Here is a 20,648-nt window from a genome sequence, read left to right on the forward strand (position 1 = left end):
GTAAAGTCACGTAGGTAAAAAATATAAATAATAATGAATAATATAAATGGAATTGCATTTTTTTTATAAAATAAATAATAAATAACAGATAATAATAAAAATAAAATTATATAATTTTATTTCTATTATTATGTCTATGCACAAAATATATAATTTTATTTCTATTATTCATTTATTTATTTATTCCTACGCGACTTTACCGAAAAAACCTATAATTGTATTTCTATTATATATAATTTTCTTTCTATTATTAATTTTTTACCTACATGACTTTACCGAAAAAACACAAGAGTAATCTACAACACTCTTACAATGAACATGTCGTTACTTTTAGAGACCTGTAAAAGTGTTACCTGGTCTATCGGCACCCAAACGATTCCATCAACACTGTAGGACGCGGTAAATTTGGTAACCCACTCATCATTCTTTCCCTTGACTTGGATTCCAATGACCTCAGTGCCTGAAGGAAACTGAAACTGTATGAAGGGGTTGCTGGAAAACAGTAAAAAAAAACATTATTCAAGTTGACAATTCGACCACGTTATAATATAAAGTGAAACTTCTCCTCACGTGGATGTGTTTGAGGTTCTGAGGGCATACTTGTCATGTTTGTCCGGGGTCCAGGATTCATGAGAGTCTGGCTCAGAACTTGCTGATTCTGGTGATGTTTGCTCTTCACTTGAGGAGGAATATGTTACCGTGGGGATGGTCATTATGTAATAGCAAGCTGCAATGAGAAAAATAAACTGAATTGACATTTCATACCCTCGTATATTGTGAACATGTTACATTTTATTAGTAATATTATACATTTAAGTCGTAGTCTCAATGATTGTGGCAAAGTATTTGATATAAATATACTTTATTTGAAGGAGGGTCAATCTCACTGTACTCTATTGTATGATATATTGTGAACCAGAGTAAAACCATGTCGCGTTAACATTTTATGAAAGTGCGTAAACTTCAGGTACTCAAAATGTGTACAACAGTCTTACGTGTAGTAGTCTGAGTCTTTGGAGTTGTGGTTTCTGCCGGGGTAGTCGTAGATTCGGGTGGTGTGCTTGTAGAAACAGATACGGATGTGGAAGCTGATGTGAAGAAAGTGCATGAGATTAGCCTTTTAATTTATTATTTACATAATCAAAAAGTAATTCCTTAATTGAAATGTAATGTACTAATTTTACTTTGTGAATGAATAGAATGCTAAATTTAAAATAGTACTTTATGAAGTACAAGAATGTAATACTGTGTTTTTTATTCAAATGAAATATTCAGTCACACATTCTCAAACATGCTTTCTTCAAAGTAAAAATAAAAAAAATCACAATTCATTCATCAATAACAATGCCTTAAAATATTGTTTTTATGAGAAATGTGTTGAGTTTTTGTTTTTAATTGTACTTGTGCACCTCTGCAAATGCATCATCACCAAATCATTTGTTTCATAAAAGTAGTTTTGAGACAGTGCTATAAATATTATGACCTTTAATGGTGGGAATATTTCTCCATTCGACAATGTAGACCTGCAGGCAAATGCCTATGCCAATGACCAATTACCATGAATGCATCTGATCTTGTCATTTCATCCAAGCTAAGCAGTGGTGAGTCTGCTTAGTACTGGGATGGTGACTAATGTAGATCAGAAGGTGTTGCGGGCTTGTGTTACAGGGTGGCCAAGAGATGACAATTCTGCAATGGAACTTTGAATCTCTATGGAGTTTTGAGGGTTAAATGCACGTGTTTCTCCAGATCTCCAGTTTCCTCCCATATGCTACTATCAAATGACCAAATATACGTATCAAGTCCTCACCTAAAACAATGTTGTGTGACTCATTGATGCTCTACTAGATACATATAGTACAATATAATCATTATTGTTGTAATATAGCCCAGATAATAACTTTGTTTTAATGTTACTAGCATTTTATAAGTGTTTCATTGAGTCATCGCATCATGGATTTCAATGTATGATCTCACAAATGGAAAAATTATGTTATTACAATTTTATTGACAAGTGGTAATCATTGATGATAAAATCAGCACCTTCCCAAAACTGCAGTAATTACACATGGCTCCAGTTTGAAACGTAATTTTCAGCAAATACAGCTTGATATTTCAAAGTAAAAACTGTGGATGATGAACTGAGTGCTCAATAGACGTCGAGGTGTGTAACTATTCTAAAGAAAATACTAGAGTTGTGCAAAAACTAGTCGATAACTTCCAGAAATATTAGAAAGAGCAGTGTAATTATGTAATACTTACATTTGGAGGAAGACTAAAAAAACAGGGGAAAAGAGCACGACAATGTACACTTACGTGAAGTATGAGTCTTGTGAGTTACGTGAATTTTTGTTGTGGTTTCTTTTGGGGTAGTCGTAGATTCGGGTGGTGTGCTTGGAGGCACGGATGTGATAGCTGATGTGAAGAGAGTGCGTCAGATTAGCCTTTTAATTTGCAGAGCACACAAGACATTAAGCAAAAGCACGATAAGAGTGAAACGAGGTAAAGCATTTATCCTCACGCAGGCAGGCTTGTAGAAGGTAGGCCTGTACGCTGATGTGATTGTTCCAATCGATTGGATAGAGACGGATATAAGCGGCATCTTTTGGGATAGATGGCTTGAAATAAATGATGGCCTCTGAGTGTCCATCGGAGTTGCCTTCAAATATCTGAAAATAACAAGCAATCAGTGTAAATATGGTGTAAAATCTCCTGTCAGCATACTTGCATTGTGATTTTAGAAACTTATTAATGATTCTACAACTTCTAGATTTGAAGCTTTCGTGACTGCAAGGATTCATACTCTTAGGTTTTTCGGTAAAGTCACGTAGGTAAAAAATATAAATAATAATGAATAATATAAATGGAATTGCATTTTTTTTATAAAATAAATAATAAATAACAGATAATAATAAAAATAAAATTATATAATTTTATTTCTATTATTATGTCTATGCACAAAATATATAATTTTATTTCTATTATTCATTTATTTATTTATTCCTACGCGACTTTACCGAAAAAACCTATAATTGTATTTCTATTATATATAATTTTCTTTCTATTATTAATTTTTTACCTACATGACTTTACCGAAAAAACACAAGAGTAATCTACAACACTCTTACAATGAACATGTCGTTACTTTTAGAGACCTGTAAAAGTGTTACCTGGTCTATCGGCACCCAAACGATTCCATCAACACTGTAGGACGCGGTAAATTTGGTAACCCACTCATCATTCTTTCCCTTGACTTGGATTCCAATGACCTCAGTGCCTGAAGGAAACTGGAACTGTATGAAGGGGTTGCTGGAAAACAGTAAAAAAAAACATTATTCAAGTTGACAATTCGACCACGTTATAATATAAAGTGAAACTTCTCCTCACGTGGATGTGTTTGAGGTTCTGAGGGCATACTTGTCATGTTTGTCCGGGGTCCAGGATTCATGAGAGTCTGGCTCAGAACTTGCTGATTCTGGTGATGTTTGCTCTTCACTTGAGGAGGAATATGTTACCGTGGGGATGGTCATTATGTAATAGCAAGCTGCAATGGAAAAAAAATATTTTAAAATACTTAAAAAAAAAACGCGCGTTAATGAAATGTCCTGTCCGAGCTGCCCCTCCCCCTTCTCACATCGCCCCTCCCCTCATCGCCCCTCCCCTCATCGCCCCTCCCCTCATCGCCCCTCCCCTCATCGCCCCTCCCCCTCCCCTCGTCGCCCCTCCCCTCCTTCCACATGCCCCGCCCCTGGGCGTGGCTCCCCGAGGCTTGCCGTGACGTCAGGGACCGTGGTGATTGACAGGCTACGTGAGTTGAGTGTGGATAATTAGAGCCGTAAAAAATATAGTTTCAAAATATTTATTATTAATTTTCATTGATAGAATATAGTATTGTCATCAGTATGACATACCTATACCAAGTTTGCAGTCGATAGGACATTGGAAATACGGTTGAAATTGAGTTACAAGATTTGAGGATACGACAACACGCAGACTAAGTTAAATAAAAGCGTGTAAAATGTTTAAAAATATGTTTTGGATTTTTTTTTATGATAGAATATAATATTGTCATCAGTATGACATAGGTATTTCAATTTTTTAGTCGATAGCACATTGGGAAGTGGGTAAAAATTGAGTTACAAGATTTCTTATTTTTAGTTAAAAAAGCGTGTAAAATTAAAACAAACTGAATTGACATTTTATACCCTTGTGTATTGTGGACATGTAACATTTTATTATTAATATCATCAATCTAAATAGTCGTCTCAATGATTGTGTCAAAGTATTTGATGCAAATGTACTTTCTTTGAAGGAGAGTCAATCTCACTGCACTCTATTTTGTGATGCATTGTGAACCAGAGTAAAACCACGTAGTGTTCATATGTTATGTAAGTGTGTAAACGTTGAGTACTCAAAATGTCTTACGTGTAGTAGTCTGAATTTTTGGAGTTGTGGTTTCTGCCAGGGTAGTTGTAGATTCGGGTGGTGTGCTTGTATAAACAGGCACGGATGTGGAAGCTGATGTGAAGAAAGTGCAACAAATGTGCCTTTTAATTTAATATTTACATAATCAAAAAGTAATTCATTCATTGCAATGTAATGTATTAATTTGACTTTGTGAATGAATAGAATGCTAAATAAAATAGTACCTTTTGAAGTACAAGAATGTAATACTGTGTTTTTTTATTCAAATGAAATATTCAGTCACACATTCTCAAACATGCTTTTTTCAAAGTAAAAAAAAATCTCAATTCATTCATCAATAACAATGACTTAAAATAAAAAATATTATGACAAATGTGTTGAGTTTTTGTTTTTAATTGTACTTGTGCACCTCTGCAAATGCATCATCACCAAATCATTTGTTTCATTAAAGTAGTTTTGAGACAGTGCTATAAATATTATGACCTTTAATAGTGGGAGCATTTCACCATTCGACAATATTTGCCTGCAAGCAAATTCCTATGCCAATGACCAATTACCCAGAGCACACAAGACATTAATCAAAAGTATAATTACAGTGAAACAAGGTAAAGGATTTACCCTCAGGCTGGCAGTCTTGGAGAAGCTGGACGTAAAATTTGATGTGCTTGTTCCAGTCAATTGGATAGATACGGATATAAGCAGCATCGCTAGGAATAGGAGGACTGAACTTGATTATTTTCACAGAATTTCCATCAGAGTTTCCCTCAAATATCTGAAAAAAATCAGTTGAACAAAAGTTAGCCAACACTACTGTATTGTGATTTAAAATTGTTACGAATGGTTGCAAAATATTGTGAAAAGCAACATGTGGTAACATCATGGGGTCTATACAAATGTTACCTGGTATAATGGTATCCATAATGTTCCATCAACACTATAGGAAACTGTGAATTTTGTAACCCACTCTTCCATCTTTCCCTTGATTTGTACACCAATGACTTCATTTCCTGGTGTAAAATTGAACTCTATGTAAGGATATCTGGGGAAAAATTTTTAAACAAGTAAATAACAATTTTTCATGATTGATATTTTACAGTATCATTAAATATAAATGTTAAGGTGGGTGTTTGTGAGGGGGGAAGGCATACTTGTCATCTTTATCTGGAGTCCATGATTCATGAGAATCCTGCTCAGAACTTTCAGAATCTGGTGATATTTGCTCATCACTTGAAGAAGAATATTTAATCCTCGGGGTGGGCATTATGTAATAGCAAGCTGCAATGAGAAAACCAAAACTAAGATATAATGCTCTATGTATTGTGCGCATTAAACATGAATGTAGCAACATCTATTCGTGAACTTTTTTTTAGCTTTCAGTACACTTCTAGGCATTCCATGATAATACTTTTGAACAATATAAATATAATCTGTAATGTTTCAATATTAGGTAAGCAGAGGTAAACCTGATTATGAGAAGTAAAAATATCTTACATGTAGTTGATTGAGTCTTTGGAGTTGTGTAAATCTCTTCTGGGGTGGTAGATTCAGTTGACGTGCTTGTAGAAACAGATGTGGAAGCTGAGTTGAAGAAAGTGCATGACATTAGCCTTTTATTCTCAGAACACGCAATACATTAAGCAAAAGATTGATTACAGTGAAACAAGGTAAAGAATGCACCCTCAGGCTGTGGTAGTAGCTGAAATAAATTTTACCATGATATTAGGATTATATTTTTGAACGTGAAACTAAATAAATGCAGTTTTTAAGTTAAATTAATGAACCGCCTCTGATTTTATTTCACAGCTTACAATTAAGTTTCAATCACTTGATTTCAAGTACTTTAGTTAAAAAAATCTCTCGAATGCTTTGTCATCATTTATAAATAAAGTAATGTGCATTTTATCAGCATAGCCTATAAAGCATAGATTAATTCATGTGCTTTAGATATCCTGTCATTATTTTGGTTCTGGATGCAAGGGACAATCATAGGCTTCAGTGGCAACCCACATTATTAGATTTTTAGATGGCAGTTCCTTTATTAGAGCATTTGTACCAGATTTAACTTTCGAAAATAGTTGTTATAACGCAGTTGTTTTTCAAACTTTTTTGGCTCGCGGACCACTCAGCCGATGCAAACATTTCCGCGGACCACTCCAGCCAGCCAGCCCATCATCCCTGGTGACACAAAGCATTCACTTCTCTATCTAAATTTCACTCATACTAAATGATTAATATTACCGGAACATAAAAAGTTTTTTTGGTAACGCAGCTGTAGCGATTTTTTTAGGGGGGTAGGGTGGGGCATTTCATTTAGATCTTCGGGTTAGGGTTAGTTAATCAGGCTAGTTTACCTAACTTAATTTTTTAATTAAATATAAGTAAAATGTCAATTAATGTCCAAAACATAAGGTATAAACGACGTCATTATTGTCCAGATCAACCTCCGTTTGCATCACAGAACCACCTGGAGGACCGTCAAGGACCACCGGTTGTCTGGGGACCACACTTTGAGAACCACTGTTATAACACTTGAACAATTTGGTAGAGTTATCCATAGTGCTCACTCGTATGGATTTTCGTTGTGATTTCTGAAGAGAATTTCTTGGTGGTAGAATGAGTGCTGGATGATTTTGTAGTGTGTGCAGTGCTGAATGTTGTCTCTTCAGCTGAAAAACACAGAACATGAAAATGCTAATTATAAATAAATTAAACTTCTGTATTTTGTTGCAGGAAAATAGTTTGGGTTTTTAGGGTAATACGGTATCTGCAATTTCTAAAACAATCTCTTCATTATTCACCTCATACCTCTTCACAAATAGTCCTATATACTGTAGGCACAATTGTAAAATTCGCTGGAGGAATATTTATGATATAAGGTGTAACATTACAGAAGGTGTACCATGCTTGCCTTATTACTTTAGAGGTGGGGAATAGTATATGTTGTGTAGATATTTACTCTGGCACATCTGCATAATGCCGAAAGAAGTGGGTTCCTTTGCAGTATCTCCACAACTGTTTCCAAACAAATTATCATTAGGAGATCAACAGCCAATGCCAGTGTTGCTCCCTCTCCTTTGCGCCATCCCACAACTTCCAAGTTCTGCCTCTACAGTATCCCATCATTTGGCTTCAGGTCTTCCCCTTGATTTCCAACCCGAGGTGCTATTTCGATTTCTGTCAGTAGCCTTTACCCGATTACTTGCCCCACGCATGGCAAACCTTACTTTATTACATCCACACAGCTTTTCTGTGATGGTCTATTTTCCAAATTCGAATTTGTTTACCCCACCCTGTCATGAGATCCAAAGTATTGTGCGTGCACCTTTATATTCTGAGGTGAAAATAAGCTTGTGTTCCATTTTCTTTGTAGGTGTCAGCTGACCAATTAATCAGAGCTTAAATACTTGTCTTTTAAAAGCAATTACCTTTCTTTTCTTCCAAAGTGGTGAATTGTATGGTCCACCAAAAACCCATCACACTAATAAAACAAGTATTTTGACCTCCCACTCACAATGCCTTGTCTTGTGCACATTACTGTTAAAATACGGAGGGAGCCTAAATAAACATTCATTTACAAATAACGATATGGTTTGAATCGAAGATTACTTACGAGGCAGTGTAAATTCGGGTAGTGAGTATGTAAGATCAAGATGTGTAGCCCAAGGTGATGTAGTACTTTTTTGAGTTGATTTATGAGTGCTTTTATGGGTTTCCGCTGGAAAAATAAAAGAATAAAACATTAATTCAGATATGTAACCAAACTAAAAATAACAATTTTATTTTTCAAAAGTGTACAAAGTAAACTTACTTATTGGTGCTTTCGTCGTTGTCCCAGTTTTAAATGGTGTGGGAGCTAGAAAAGACATAAAATATTGTCAAGTGGGATTATACGATCACACACAGTCAATATTAACTGTTCCATTACTTATGTAGTTATAGTAATTCTATTTTGCAGTCCTTTTGTCAGTCACACACTCACTTTGGTGCATCTTGAGTGCAATAATCTATTTTAATCGATGCATCATTGTACGTGTAATAGTGAAATTATGCACTATTATAAGTTGGTCTATACATGCAAGGAAGCCATAACGATTACAACCCTATGAACTGTTTTGTGCAATGAAGCACAACACTTGATACTACTTTATCCTATTTAAACATGCATGTTGAACTTATTTTGGATCGTACGCAGCCAACCTTGATAATCGGAGGTGCGGGGGAAGGACAACAAACTAAACACAAAAAAAAATCTGTTTTAAATCAATTAGTTTTCAATATGGAATTAAGCGTGCATAAACATAGAAGACTTAGTCTATTTCAAGACAATTGACATGGCATCTTATGAAATCAAAAGTAAAAAAAAGGATCCCAATACTCAAATCAATTGGAAAGATAATTCAAGATAAGCAACAAACATGGCCACGTGATTGTATGTACTTACTGATCTGGCAGTGACAGTAAACTCTGACTTCATAGTTGAGGCACTGAAGTTCTGGTTGCAGTCTGTTATAGCAATGTAGACCGTACATTAAATCACACGTCACACCATATTGTCCAGCTTCGTCGTACGCCAGGGGGGTGTCCTTTACGCGGCACTGAATTGTCACAGGTGATTCGCAGAAGACGTAAAATCGACGTAGGTTTGTGAAGCTCTCAAGGTCACCTTCCTTGTCCGTAAAGGGTGAGTCTGAATCCATCCAATCTGACCAGCCATGCTTGGTACACCCTGGGGGCAACAACTTTGGGGTTGTACTTGGTGGTGGGGTCGTTGGTGGAGAAGTTGTAGCAATAGTTGTTGACTGCTCGGTAATTACCGACCGACAGCAAAATCGTACTTCATAGTCAAAGCAGAGTGGGTAATTAATTTGCTCGTCGTTGTGGCATGAAAGACCGCTGTTACTGCAAACCACACCAACTTGATGGGTAGCATACCACTGTACATTCAAACCACTTACACGGCACTCAACACCAGACACAGCAGATTCGTCACAATAAGAGTATTTTAGATGTAATGCGGTGTGGGATTCAAAATCACCACCATTGCCAATTGATGGTGAACCACTATTCATCCACTCTGTCCAGTATCCACCTGCACACACCTGATACACGTACAGGAAGACAAATGTTTGGTTAGAAAATCTGCTATAACTGAATGCCAAATAATCAACACCGACATAAAAACCTCGCATATGTAAGTGAACAGACAATAAAAAAAATACAGATTCCTATTGTCAGCCTTCTTCTTTCATCTGTTTTTAACGCTCATGTTATAATTCCAAGTCTACGTTGGTGATCAAAAGAATTGCTTTAGGTGGCATGGAGTGGATGGCACATGTATACGTACTTGTATTTACACTTTCAGTATGTAAGGTATACGTCTGAATACTTTATGGACTATTCATATAATTAAGTTAAAGCTGTGTTTTTCAAAACTCAAATATATAAAACGTTAACTACTGTATTTTCAAGGATCATAATGTTAATTACTTATAATTCGGCATCATGAAAAATATGCAGCTTCGTCCCCATTTAACATGATCGGCCAAGTCCAAATGAGATGAAGGATGTACAAAACAATCGCCTGTTACATATTTAACAGAAACCAAATTATTTTTTATTTTCAGCTACTTTCACAATGCCCATTAACAATTTTAAATGATCATCGATGTCTCGAACAAGCACAAATATTTATTTTAACTTCAGTTCAACGTAAACATGTTAGATTCTGCAATCAAATACTTGCCTCTCTGGGTGGCGTAGTACTTTCAGGAGTCTGTAAAGTGGTGATTACCGGAGTGGTGGTGGTTTTGACAGTGGGGGTTTCTGGAGTGGTGGATTCTGTTGTAGTGGTGGTGGTAGTTTCCAGAGTGGTGATTTCTGGAGTTGGTGTTTCTGGAGTGGGGGATTCTGGAGTGGTGGTGGTAATTTCTGGAGTAGTTGTTTCTGTAGTGGTGGTGGTGGTTTCCGAAGTGGTGATTTCTGGAGTTGGTGTTTCTGGAGTTGGTGTTTCTGGAGTTGGTGTTTCTGGAGTTGGTGTTTCGGGAGTTGGTGTTTCTGGAGTTGGCGTTTCTGGAGTGGTTGTACTCTCATATACTGTGGTTGTTATTTCTTCAGGTGTTGTTGGAGTTTCTTCATATCCTGTGGTGGTTGATTCTGAATATGTACTTTGTGACTTAGTACTAAATTCCCCTGTCGGACCAATAGTAGTGGGTTTACAAGGCTGGCCTAAACAGTGGATGCGTCCTTTGGAGCAGTAACTGAAACACAGAGTACAACATGTATGGTCATATTGTAAGTGTCTTATGAATTACTGTATATAATATCAGACCTAAATTGATAGCAACAAGAGTCTTGTCTGTAACATTGATAAAAACAAACCATCACAATTAGCTCATATTACTTTTCTTATTTAGTTGCAGTGACATAGTAGCCTGGTTCGCATGGGCCCTGGTGCAAGGAATTAAACAGGGCCCCCTGCCCAATTTCTCCCCTCTTTGTAGCATGATGCCTGGGCCTCTCCAGCCCATGGGTCCTGGAGCAGTTGCACACCTTCTTGGTTCTTTCGGTAAAGTCACGTAGAAGGGAAGTAATAAAATAATAAAAATAAAACATAATAAAATAATTCTCACGACGTTTCGGCCACAACGCAAGCAGCCGTCCTCACCTGAGGACGGCCGAAACGTCGCGAGAATTATTTTATTATGTTTTATTTTTATTATTTTATTACTTCCCTTCTACGTGACTTTACCGAAAGAACCAAGAAGATGAATCCCTGCAGTCACGAAAGCTTTAAACCAGTTGCACACCTTCAAGTAGCGATACCACTGGGTTATATGCCACACTTAAACTATTAGAAGTTGTATTATCAAGAGTCATAGTATGTATGCACAATGACCTACTCTTGAATGTTGCGTAGTATGGTTTTAAAAATATGCTTCACAACAATGTGATTGGGTAATGCTGTGCTGAAATTACATTGTGAAAGGATGTGCATTTTTTTGAGCATATACACAAGCCAAATGGGAAGTGTGATAATCCTAAGACTTTTAATTTGCATGCTACATTTTTAAATGACTTAAACTCTTTCTATACACGGTTTAAACCTTTTAAATTTCATCTTGTTGGCTATTTATTTATCATCATATAGTATTTACTATTTGGGCACAAAGTGTAAATTTTTATCGTATTCTTTGGTTCTTTCGGTAAAGTCACATAGATAGAAAAATCATAATAAAAGATTAAGTGAATAAAACATTGCATGTTTACTGGGCAATAGCTTATATAAACAGTGCCCATACAGTCATGTACAAATACTCTTATGTTGTATTATATACCTATTCTGTAAAAGTTTGTAATTTTAACTAAAATGAAACAGCACAAAAAGTATTTAATTAATGAGCTACAGAACAATTCTAATTATTTGACAAAAATAGATAGGCATGTGCATTGACATTGGGTAAATGATAAGTCGTGAAGACTATGCACATGCATACTAGGAGATGTTACCATCTGCAAAGTTGTTCATTTAATTAGTGTCTTATTTACAACCAATTACATCTTGAAATACATTCGGCAGCTCTACACAAATGTTTATCTTCATTTATCGGGTTATCTTACCATGTGTGACACTTGTCTGACATCGATGGTATCACAGCACCCTCCTTGTATTTTATCCCAGCCACAATTATACAGAATACGCACTCGTCCTCCTTGACACAGCTTTTCTCGGCCTCATCCAAAACCTGGTGTCGCGGAGACATTCACAAGGAGAGAAACAAATAAACTACACTGCTCAAATGGTTTCATTCGTTGTACATTCTTACACTCAAGTTGTTCAAATTATGGTTGCTAACGAGGCCATTGCCAGGTAAGGCATTGAACAAAAACAAGACAACAGCAGCCTTTTTTGCTGATCTACTGTTGGATGAGGGCCTCTCCCCACACCGTGCGAGTTGTGCGGGTTATATGACCATACTTCACTGCGCTGGTCAGTGCGGGTTGGTTAATGAGAGCACAGATGTGGGCGCAGAGGAGTACAGTCTACAACAATGGATTTTTATACTTTTCTTTGTACTACCCACCGCACAGCACAGCTCTGCAGCCGACTTTGACAACGTTGCATACACGAAGGTCACCCATACAAGCACTATCCAGGCTCAAAACTGCTTAGCTTCTGAGATTTGATGAGGTCTGGCGCATTACAAATGATTTAGTCAAAGGATAATTCTGGAAGACATTGCGGCCTACTCCAATGTATACTACGCATGCCATGTGCAGGTGAATATAATTCCACTTACAATCCATTTTCTACCCTGTATGACTGAATACTTGAGTTATTATTAATTACAAAAATTGCAATTCAGGATACCATTATTTTCCTTACAATACATTTGTGATATTGAATGGTTACATGTAGAACCATATGTATACCTCACCAAGTCAAAATGTTATCAGGATTATGAGTGTTTAGCATATGGGACGAAACTGGAATACCCAGAGACAATCCACCAAGTCGATGATGTTAAACCACTCTAAGGTTTGCGTTCACAAACACTTTCTGTTCTGCCATCTCATGGCCACTTCCAAGCACAGCAGGTTTTAAAGATTCACAGTTCAGCGTGATTCACCGACCCCTGCCTCTAAAGCGCTCGATTACAGGTGTGTGGCGTGTGTGCTCATTTATGCGGTGTTCAGAAAAGAAAACTCTTTTAAGGTTTATTAAATTCATGCAGGATGCTTACATAGCCATCGGGACAAGCGCAGCCCTCCACACAGCTGTCCTTACAGTTTGACAGGATGTCATTATAGAACATGGCATTTCTGCATGTCTTGGGACACGCTGAGGTGCAAGCCGAGTACTCCATTGGGCAGTGGCCGCATTGCATGGCTAAGGATGGAACATGAGAGAGAAAGAGAGAACATGGTCACAAGGGATATGCAAACAGCTTCAAAGTGCGTTGTTTTATTTGGTTAATGAAAAACCTCAGACCTAATTTAACATTTTCTATGATCACATTATATATCAGTAGTCTATTAAACACACAAACAAAAAAGGCATTATTTTTCAGCATTCAAATAGCATTTTCTTCAGCATTAATACATGAGTCAACCTCGCAATTAAATAAAAATGTCATGATTTTGGTCCTTTTTTACAAAGTGGTGACTACATGGCATGCAACATAAACAAATACAAAGTTTTGCATTTTTATTCTTCCTTTTCATTGCATATATAAGCGAGCTAGAAGAATCAATATGAATTGATGAATCAATTAATTTCTTCACCACTATTAAATGTACACTAGCAAAAAAATACAAACAAAAAGTTTCGTGTGAAATCCAATTCCCATTATTATTCTATATGATTAGCATCTGGTAATTTTAATTTCTAATACCTTAACTGAGTGAATACAGGTTAGGTCAAGAAATAATAAGATTACAAATTCCCCCCTGTGGTAGAATACTTTCGTTAGATGAAACTGTGAGGAAGTTTGGGAGTGTAGCCTTGTGATTGCTACAGAAATATCTCCCAATTCTGGCAATTTTTTCCACAATAAAAAAAGTTAATTGCTGTGTTGTGCTGATATTCTCTTTGTGTGTAGGAGGCCTCTTATAAAATAAATAGATGATTATGTGAATAGTCCTTAGCATTTACAAGCCAGATCAAAAAGTGACCACAAGATAAATATGAGGGTTGTTTGAAAACTATATCAAGTACACGTCCGAGGTCTGTCTGGAGACATGTCCAACAATTCCACACGCGCCAACATCGACATCACAACAAAAATCAAGTGGCACAGCTTTGCAGGCAATCTAGAAGCCAATGGCACTTCACTTACGGCAGAGTTCGTCGCTCCTCCACTCGATGGGCACACCGTTTGCACTGCACTCGTAGGCGTATGCCGCAATGGCAGTGCACAGGCACTCGCAGTCACCGCCGCTATCGCAGCCACACGCATCGTAGAGGCACCGGTCAGCGTACGGTGCCACAGCGACCACGCCGTGACAGTCGGCGAACAGAGATGAGCGGAGCACGCCGCACTTGCGCTGCGACCACGCTGCCCGGTGAGGGTGCATCAGGCACGTGTCGTTGATGACCACGGCCGGTGCGCAGTACGCGTGCACCTGCATCACATGACACGCAGTAGGGGAGAACGGCAGGGGGGGGGAGGGGGCGGAAGGTGTGGGGGTAAGGGGGGGGTTTGTGGGGTTGATAAATCGAGGGGTAGGAGGAGGTTGGGATTTCAGACAGAATTGTTGAGTTCATCAAATGCAACACGCAATAACAAACTGCACAGTGAAAGACATTGGTAGTGGCAAGGGTCTGTGGCAACATTTTATCGACTGACATTTTTTGCCAAACTTGGACAGTATTTACAGTTGGATAGAGTAGAATATAATAGACAAGTCTATTTTTCCCACCTTCCAGCTGTCACCGAATATGTTTGGCATCTCTTCAGGTGGTCCTGCAGCTGGTGTCACAAAGTCATCATTCTGATCACCATTGAAGTTTCCACACAAGCCTTCCACCTGTGGGATTAGATGCAAATATGATTACAACAAATATAAAAGTGCAATCGTCACCATAGATATTGCTAAGAATAAATATAATTATTGTCTTTGCTAGTTATAGAATTGTACCATTTGCTTTTAATATCTACATTCGTCTAGACAGCTAATTTAGAGTCCCCAATTCCTGTCGTGCTTGGAAGAGATGAGACTCAAGCTGGGTAAACGATGGTTCCAACCGACACATATCAGGAACACTACTTAGAACCCTACTTACTTTCTTGCTTGCTTCCATCCTTTCAAATCTAAACACATGAAGGGTTTTCTGACCCTCGATGCAATGAAGAGCAAAGCGCATCCGTGTGTGCGGGCAGCTCACGTACCAAACCCATGTATTTGGGGTGAAGCCTGATGTAGAGCCGCGTGCTGTAGTCCCACTGGATGGACACGCCGATGGGAGTGTCGACGAACAGGTAGAGACCTGCGCGGCGAATATTGAAATTGCCGGTGGAGTCCACGACATTTTTCCCCCGCACCAGATCTATCTTGAAGACATCGCCGTTGTGAGCACGCCAGTACTTGAGGCCGATGTTCTTGGTGCAAGTTACACCGCTGCTGCCGCACGGCACGTTCTCGACCGTGAGGATGAAGCCGTCGTTGTCCACGTCGCCCATGTCGGTCAAGTTTAAACTGCTGTAGTCTATCAGGCTGTAGGTTGTCCGTGCAAGCACATACTGGCAGTTGCCCTGGAAGTCATAGGCACGTCCATCGAAGGTCCTGTAATGCGGGTCGCCGTACACCGTGCACACGCCTGGACAGCGCTTGTGCTCACACTCCCAAACCTGTCCATTGCACACGCTGTAGTGCAGAAAAAAAACAAAAAGTCCAGTTATCATCAATGCGTACTTTTTGTAAACACTTTCAATCTCATGATGAAAGTGTGAATATGCATTAGCTCTGTCTGTCTGTCTCGTCGGTCAATTTATAACAGGGGTGGGGGCACTAACACTTTATTAAAGATGATCCAGTAATAATTAATATTTGGCCTAAATAAGTTGTGTTGTTCTGAGGGACCAACCCCCGATTGATGTCTGGCAAAAGTGATCAAAGTGTCACCCAAAATGTGAAGCAAGCCAGAGGAAAACATACTTTCAACAACGAACAACTGTTGGAAAGAGTTACAAAACTCATGCGGATGGACATTTCTTTAATCAAAGGAATTTAGAAGATGTTGCCTTCTTGAGAAGAGACAAGGACTGGTGGTATGGTCAGTTCAAGGTATGCAGCAGTTAATTGAGTGTGTATATGTGCTGAACCACTGCCTAACATCGAACTCGCTGCTGGGACATTGTCCAACAAGCACATTACAAGGACACTATCCCTACAACACCCATGCTACTGTGAATCATAGCTTTCCCCTTTAAAGTGGTTAATTCTCAAATATATAGTCCATGATGGACTTCTTATATAAACACTGCCACATGTTCCTGCTTCTCAGTTACTGAGTGTCTGTGTTTAGGAGTGTTGGTTGAGAAAGTTTTCAATGCAACAATTTTAAATGGGCTACAGCAATATTGCAGTAGTTCTCAGACTGTGCTATGAATGTGATGACCCATGAATTACATTCCCGGCCACGGTTAACATTAGTGCCCAACAATATCTTATTTGGTTCTGGGTCTCCCCTCCCTCCCCCCACCTCTCTACCAACACCCAACGACCAGCATGGTGAAGTAAGGTCATTCAACCCTCATTCCTTACACAGCATGGGGAGGCGTTCATCTGGCACTGGATTGACAAAAACTCTAGATTATTATCAATGAATTCAGTGCCTGAAGAAGTTCCCATCATGTGGAGCTAAACGTCAGACCTCATGCATAACAACACTTAAGTACAGCATAAAAGCACACCAGAGCTATCCAGCAGAACCACTTAAAACCAACGTACTAGTACTATTTATTAGTGGACACCTTACCAGTTGTTGCAGTCGAGTGTGATGCTTTGTCCCGTTTGGAAACTTTGTCCGCCGTGATAGCAAGGGCAACGGGCGGGTTGCACACATTTAGAGCCGTCCCACACCAGGCCCGTCGAGCATTCGCAACCAGCATCGCATTTCTCCGTGATGCAGTTGGACAGGCTGGGCTGTGCGGGGGGAGGCAGAATGGCATGAGGTGGGATTGGGATGAGAATACTGGAAAAGACCAACAAGACACCCCGTGGCTGTCAGGCTTCAGAGATGCCACTCACAATAGATTGACCGTTCAGTGCGAAGAGAAGTGCCATTCAAACGGTTTCACTCACACACGCTGGCACTGGTGAGATTAGTTTGACAAAGGGGTGGGGTTATTGGTGAATATTTTTGGGTGATTTTCCCTGTGATGTTGCGTATGTTTCTATATGAAAGCATGACACGGTAGTTGCTTGGTGTGTGAGCATGTATGGATGTATGTTGAACTTCTTCCACACCGTACGTAGCCAACCAAGCTAATCCGAGGTGCGGAGGAAGGACAACAAACTAAACACAAAAAGCAGTTTTAAAGAAATTACATTTTAATCTAGATTTAAAAGTGCATAGCTCCAGTGGCACTGTACAAGTGCATAGCACTTGAACATGTAGAATGTATGAGACTTGGCAACCCTGAAACCTCCTGTTGGGGCGAATGCGGGCAGCCAATTTACAGCTGGCCAATTCTGCTAGCAACTCATTTACGCTGTTATTGCCAATTATGGCACATACATGTCTTTAGGTAAACCCACGATGTAACATTTGTTTGTGCATGCAGATAGCAACTGCCTGTTATCAGAAACTATTTGTTGAACAACAAAAAAGCGAATTCCGTTTTAGGTAAATTGCTCAATTAATTTATACAAGGGGGAATGTTTTATTTGAATAAGCTGAGCAAGTGCATACATGGTTGATTTTAAGCTTTCGTGACTGCAGGAATCCATACTTTTTGGTTCTTTCGGTAAAGTCACGTAGATAAAATATTTTATTTTATACCTACGTGACTTTGCCAAAAGAACTAAAGAGTTGCTGTTTTTTTTTCCTGGATTTTCTCTTTGCACTTAGTCACATAGTCACTTTAAGATGTTTTCTTGTTCATGTTTTTTGTTTGTTGCGGTTGCACCCGATTCAAGAGCCGAACGGCACACAGGGCTATACCTAATAAATGAACTTGAAATGAAGTTGAACTTGAAATGCTATTGAAGCCCAAATGACACCGCAATACCACCATCACCCCCTGCTGGCTATTGTTCAGTATTTAATGTGATCTTATTGTGCAGACAAGGTAATCCGACGCCCTCTAGTGGTCACTATCCCACATGACCCCTCCCTTAACCTGAGAGCTCTGCGCACATTCATTTCACAGCAGTGCATATCATGACACTCATCAACATGTGCTGATTTTAGGCTTATCACCTTGCAAACTGTAGGAGCGCGAGGCCTTTTTAAGATCGACAGAGTTGAACTATCTTGTGAGCTACAAATACAAAAATCCCCCGTATAAAGATTGTTGGGGCAAGTGCTGTTAGTGAGCACCTATGATGACCGGCACGGTACACGAGAGGGTGGGTGGCCAGCATCACGCCCGACCGCCTTTGTTTCCCCAGTGGCGATATTTACACACCACACTAGATACTCATTTGAGGCTGAGTCAAACTCGGGGAGGCCCAGGACTGGTTCAGATAATAGTCACTGGTGTTGGCCATGAACAGGAATTGAACTCGCGTCACTCGGTTTTTAGCGCAGTGCGCTAACCGCTTCAATGATGAACACAGACACACGCACAGAAAGTGACGGAGGTATACAGATGCAGAGACGAGTAGACCAACGCAGAGAGACACGCGGAGATACACAGAGAGAGAGACATAAAGAGAGAGCCTGAGAGAAACAAAGACACGGAGAGAAACAAGAAGACAGGAACAGAGAGACATATGAATAGGTAAGGCGAGAGCACGGCACTAGAATGCACTACCGAGGTGACATGGCTCAAGGGAAGCAAGTTCGCAGCTTTTTGCAGATGTTTGCAGTTAGAGCCCAGCGGCTAGTCTGGTTATTATTGAGGGTGTAATAACCATAAATAACCATACATTTGGGGCGCCGTAGTGGCGAGATATTAACTCCCTCGTCTGGTATGCAGGAGGTTGTAGGTTCGATTCCGATTCCGATCCCGACTCTGACGACTATATTTGGAGTTAGCATGTTCTTCCAATCGTCACGTGAATTTTTCTCTGGGTCCTCCGTTTTTTTCCCCTCCACATTTAGAAACATGCATTTAGAGTACTGTATTTGGCTGCTATAAACTTTAACGTGATAAGCCACTTCATTCAGCGATCATTTGTGGCCAGGCCGATTCTTTAAAAAAATCTATATAGCTCAGTGGGCTTTATCTGGTAAAAAATTGTTATAGTTTAATCTGCTTTACAGTGGAAGTTAAAGATCCCCTGACACGATTTGAAAGGACTTGATCATTATTTATTGGTGTCAGGGTCCCAATTGGCCAAATTCGAAAAATGACTCACAAATTACGCAAATAGAATTGCACACAGCAGCAATCATCACCCCCTACTGTCAGACGAAAGCACATTTTCAGACCAGGTGCTGAGTCACCTTGTGCCCACATGGACAGCTGCCACGGGGGGTGCCGTTTAAAATATGTTGAAATTAAATGTAAGGCACTTTGACTTAGCTGAGGTATTTGAGAGCCATATAAATGCAAGATTATCATTATTAAATCAAGGGAGTTATATCACACGTGGCATTGCATGAAACTGTTGCTGCCGCAAGCTGAATTGGGTAACAAGGCCTTTTGCAAGTTTATCTAGTGAAACAGGATAAAAATATATACTTTGCGCTCAAATCATAAATACTAAATAAATAGCCAACAAGATCAAATGAAAAGCTTTTCAGCCATGTACAGAAAGAGTTGTAAGCCATTGTAAAGTGGTCTGAGATTCCTCGGCATAAAGGGTGCTATGAAAAAACAAATCATTATTATTACAGAAGGACAAATGGAAAGACATATAGACATAAATGGAGCGAGAGAGACACAGCGATAAAGAGAGAGAGAGACACACACAAATAGGGGACGAGTGGTTTTCTTCCGGGAATGAGTGTGGCGTTTCTCTGGGATTTCGTGCTCACGTTGTTCATGTTGCCGCAGGTGACAGGGCAGGAGGACTTGCATGGGGACCACTGCATGTTTTGGGGGCATAGTCCGCTGTCGTCAACGCAGCCTTCCGAACTCCAACAGGACCATCCGCCGTACTCGCACGTGCTGCAAGCGGAGGGACACCATGAGGTCATTGCAAACACATGCCCACGTCACGATTGGTCATCAGTATCTTCTTGGTTCTTTCGGTAAAGTCACGTAGAAGGGAAATAATAAAATAATAAAATAAAACATAATAACATAATTCTTCCGACGTTTCGGCCACAACGCAAGCAGCCATCCTCAGGTGAAGAACAGGTCTGTCGGAAAGACAGTGTCTGAATGACGCTGTCTTTCCATTCAGACGCTGTCTTTCTAACAGACCTGTTCTTCACCTGAGGCCACAACGCAAGCAGCCGTCCTCAGGTGAAGAACAGGTCTGTCGGAAAAACAGCGTCTGAATGACGCTGTCTTTCCATTCAGACGCTGAACAGGTCTGTCGGAAAGACAGCGTCTGAATGACGCTGTCTTTCCATTCAGACGCTGTCTTTCCGACAGACCTGTTCT

At 39.4% G+C, this 20,648-nt stretch overlaps 1 protein-coding gene across 1 annotated transcript in view; it reads right to left on the bottom strand.

The window, feature by feature from the left end:
• The window catches only part of LOC133358967 (mucin-2-like), a 63,693-nt gene that overhangs the window by 23,377 nt on the left and 19,668 nt on the right, over positions 1–20,648 (bottom strand). Inside the window, exons 18-41 of the mRNA XM_061577350.1 lie at positions 20,075–20,207; positions 16,904–17,070; positions 15,315–15,789; positions 14,845–14,952; positions 14,262–14,547; positions 13,167–13,312; positions 12,043–12,167; positions 10,169–10,682; positions 8,867–9,524; positions 8,234–8,278; positions 8,036–8,140; positions 6,990–7,091; positions 5,917–6,003; positions 5,574–5,700; positions 5,326–5,464; positions 5,044–5,197; positions 4,426–4,518; positions 3,418–3,544; positions 3,171–3,309; positions 2,522–2,669; positions 2,317–2,415; positions 996–1,088; positions 601–727; positions 354–492 (exon numbers count right to left, since the gene is read on the bottom strand). Coding sequence (XP_061433334.1) covers positions 354–492; positions 601–727; positions 996–1,088; positions 2,317–2,415; positions 2,522–2,669; positions 3,171–3,309; positions 3,418–3,544; positions 4,426–4,518; positions 5,044–5,197; positions 5,326–5,464; positions 5,574–5,700; positions 5,917–6,003; positions 6,990–7,091; positions 8,036–8,140; positions 8,234–8,278; positions 8,867–9,524; positions 10,169–10,682; positions 12,043–12,167; positions 13,167–13,312; positions 14,262–14,547; positions 14,845–14,952; positions 15,315–15,789; positions 16,904–17,070; positions 20,075–20,207 — 4,336 coding nt within the window. The remainder of the gene's footprint in view (positions 1–353; positions 493–600; positions 728–995; positions 1,089–2,316; positions 2,416–2,521; positions 2,670–3,170; positions 3,310–3,417; positions 3,545–4,425; positions 4,519–5,043; positions 5,198–5,325; positions 5,465–5,573; positions 5,701–5,916; positions 6,004–6,989; positions 7,092–8,035; positions 8,141–8,233; positions 8,279–8,866; positions 9,525–10,168; positions 10,683–12,042; positions 12,168–13,166; positions 13,313–14,261; positions 14,548–14,844; positions 14,953–15,314; positions 15,790–16,903; positions 17,071–20,074; positions 20,208–20,648) is intronic.

The sequence above is a fragment of the Lethenteron reissneri genome, chromosome 7, assembly GCF_015708825.2.
Source record: "Lethenteron reissneri isolate LAM-NWPU_2019-01 chromosome 7, ASM1570882v1, whole genome shotgun sequence".
Taxonomy (NCBI): domain Eukaryota; kingdom Metazoa; phylum Chordata; class Hyperoartia; order Petromyzontiformes; family Petromyzontidae; genus Lethenteron; species Lethenteron reissneri.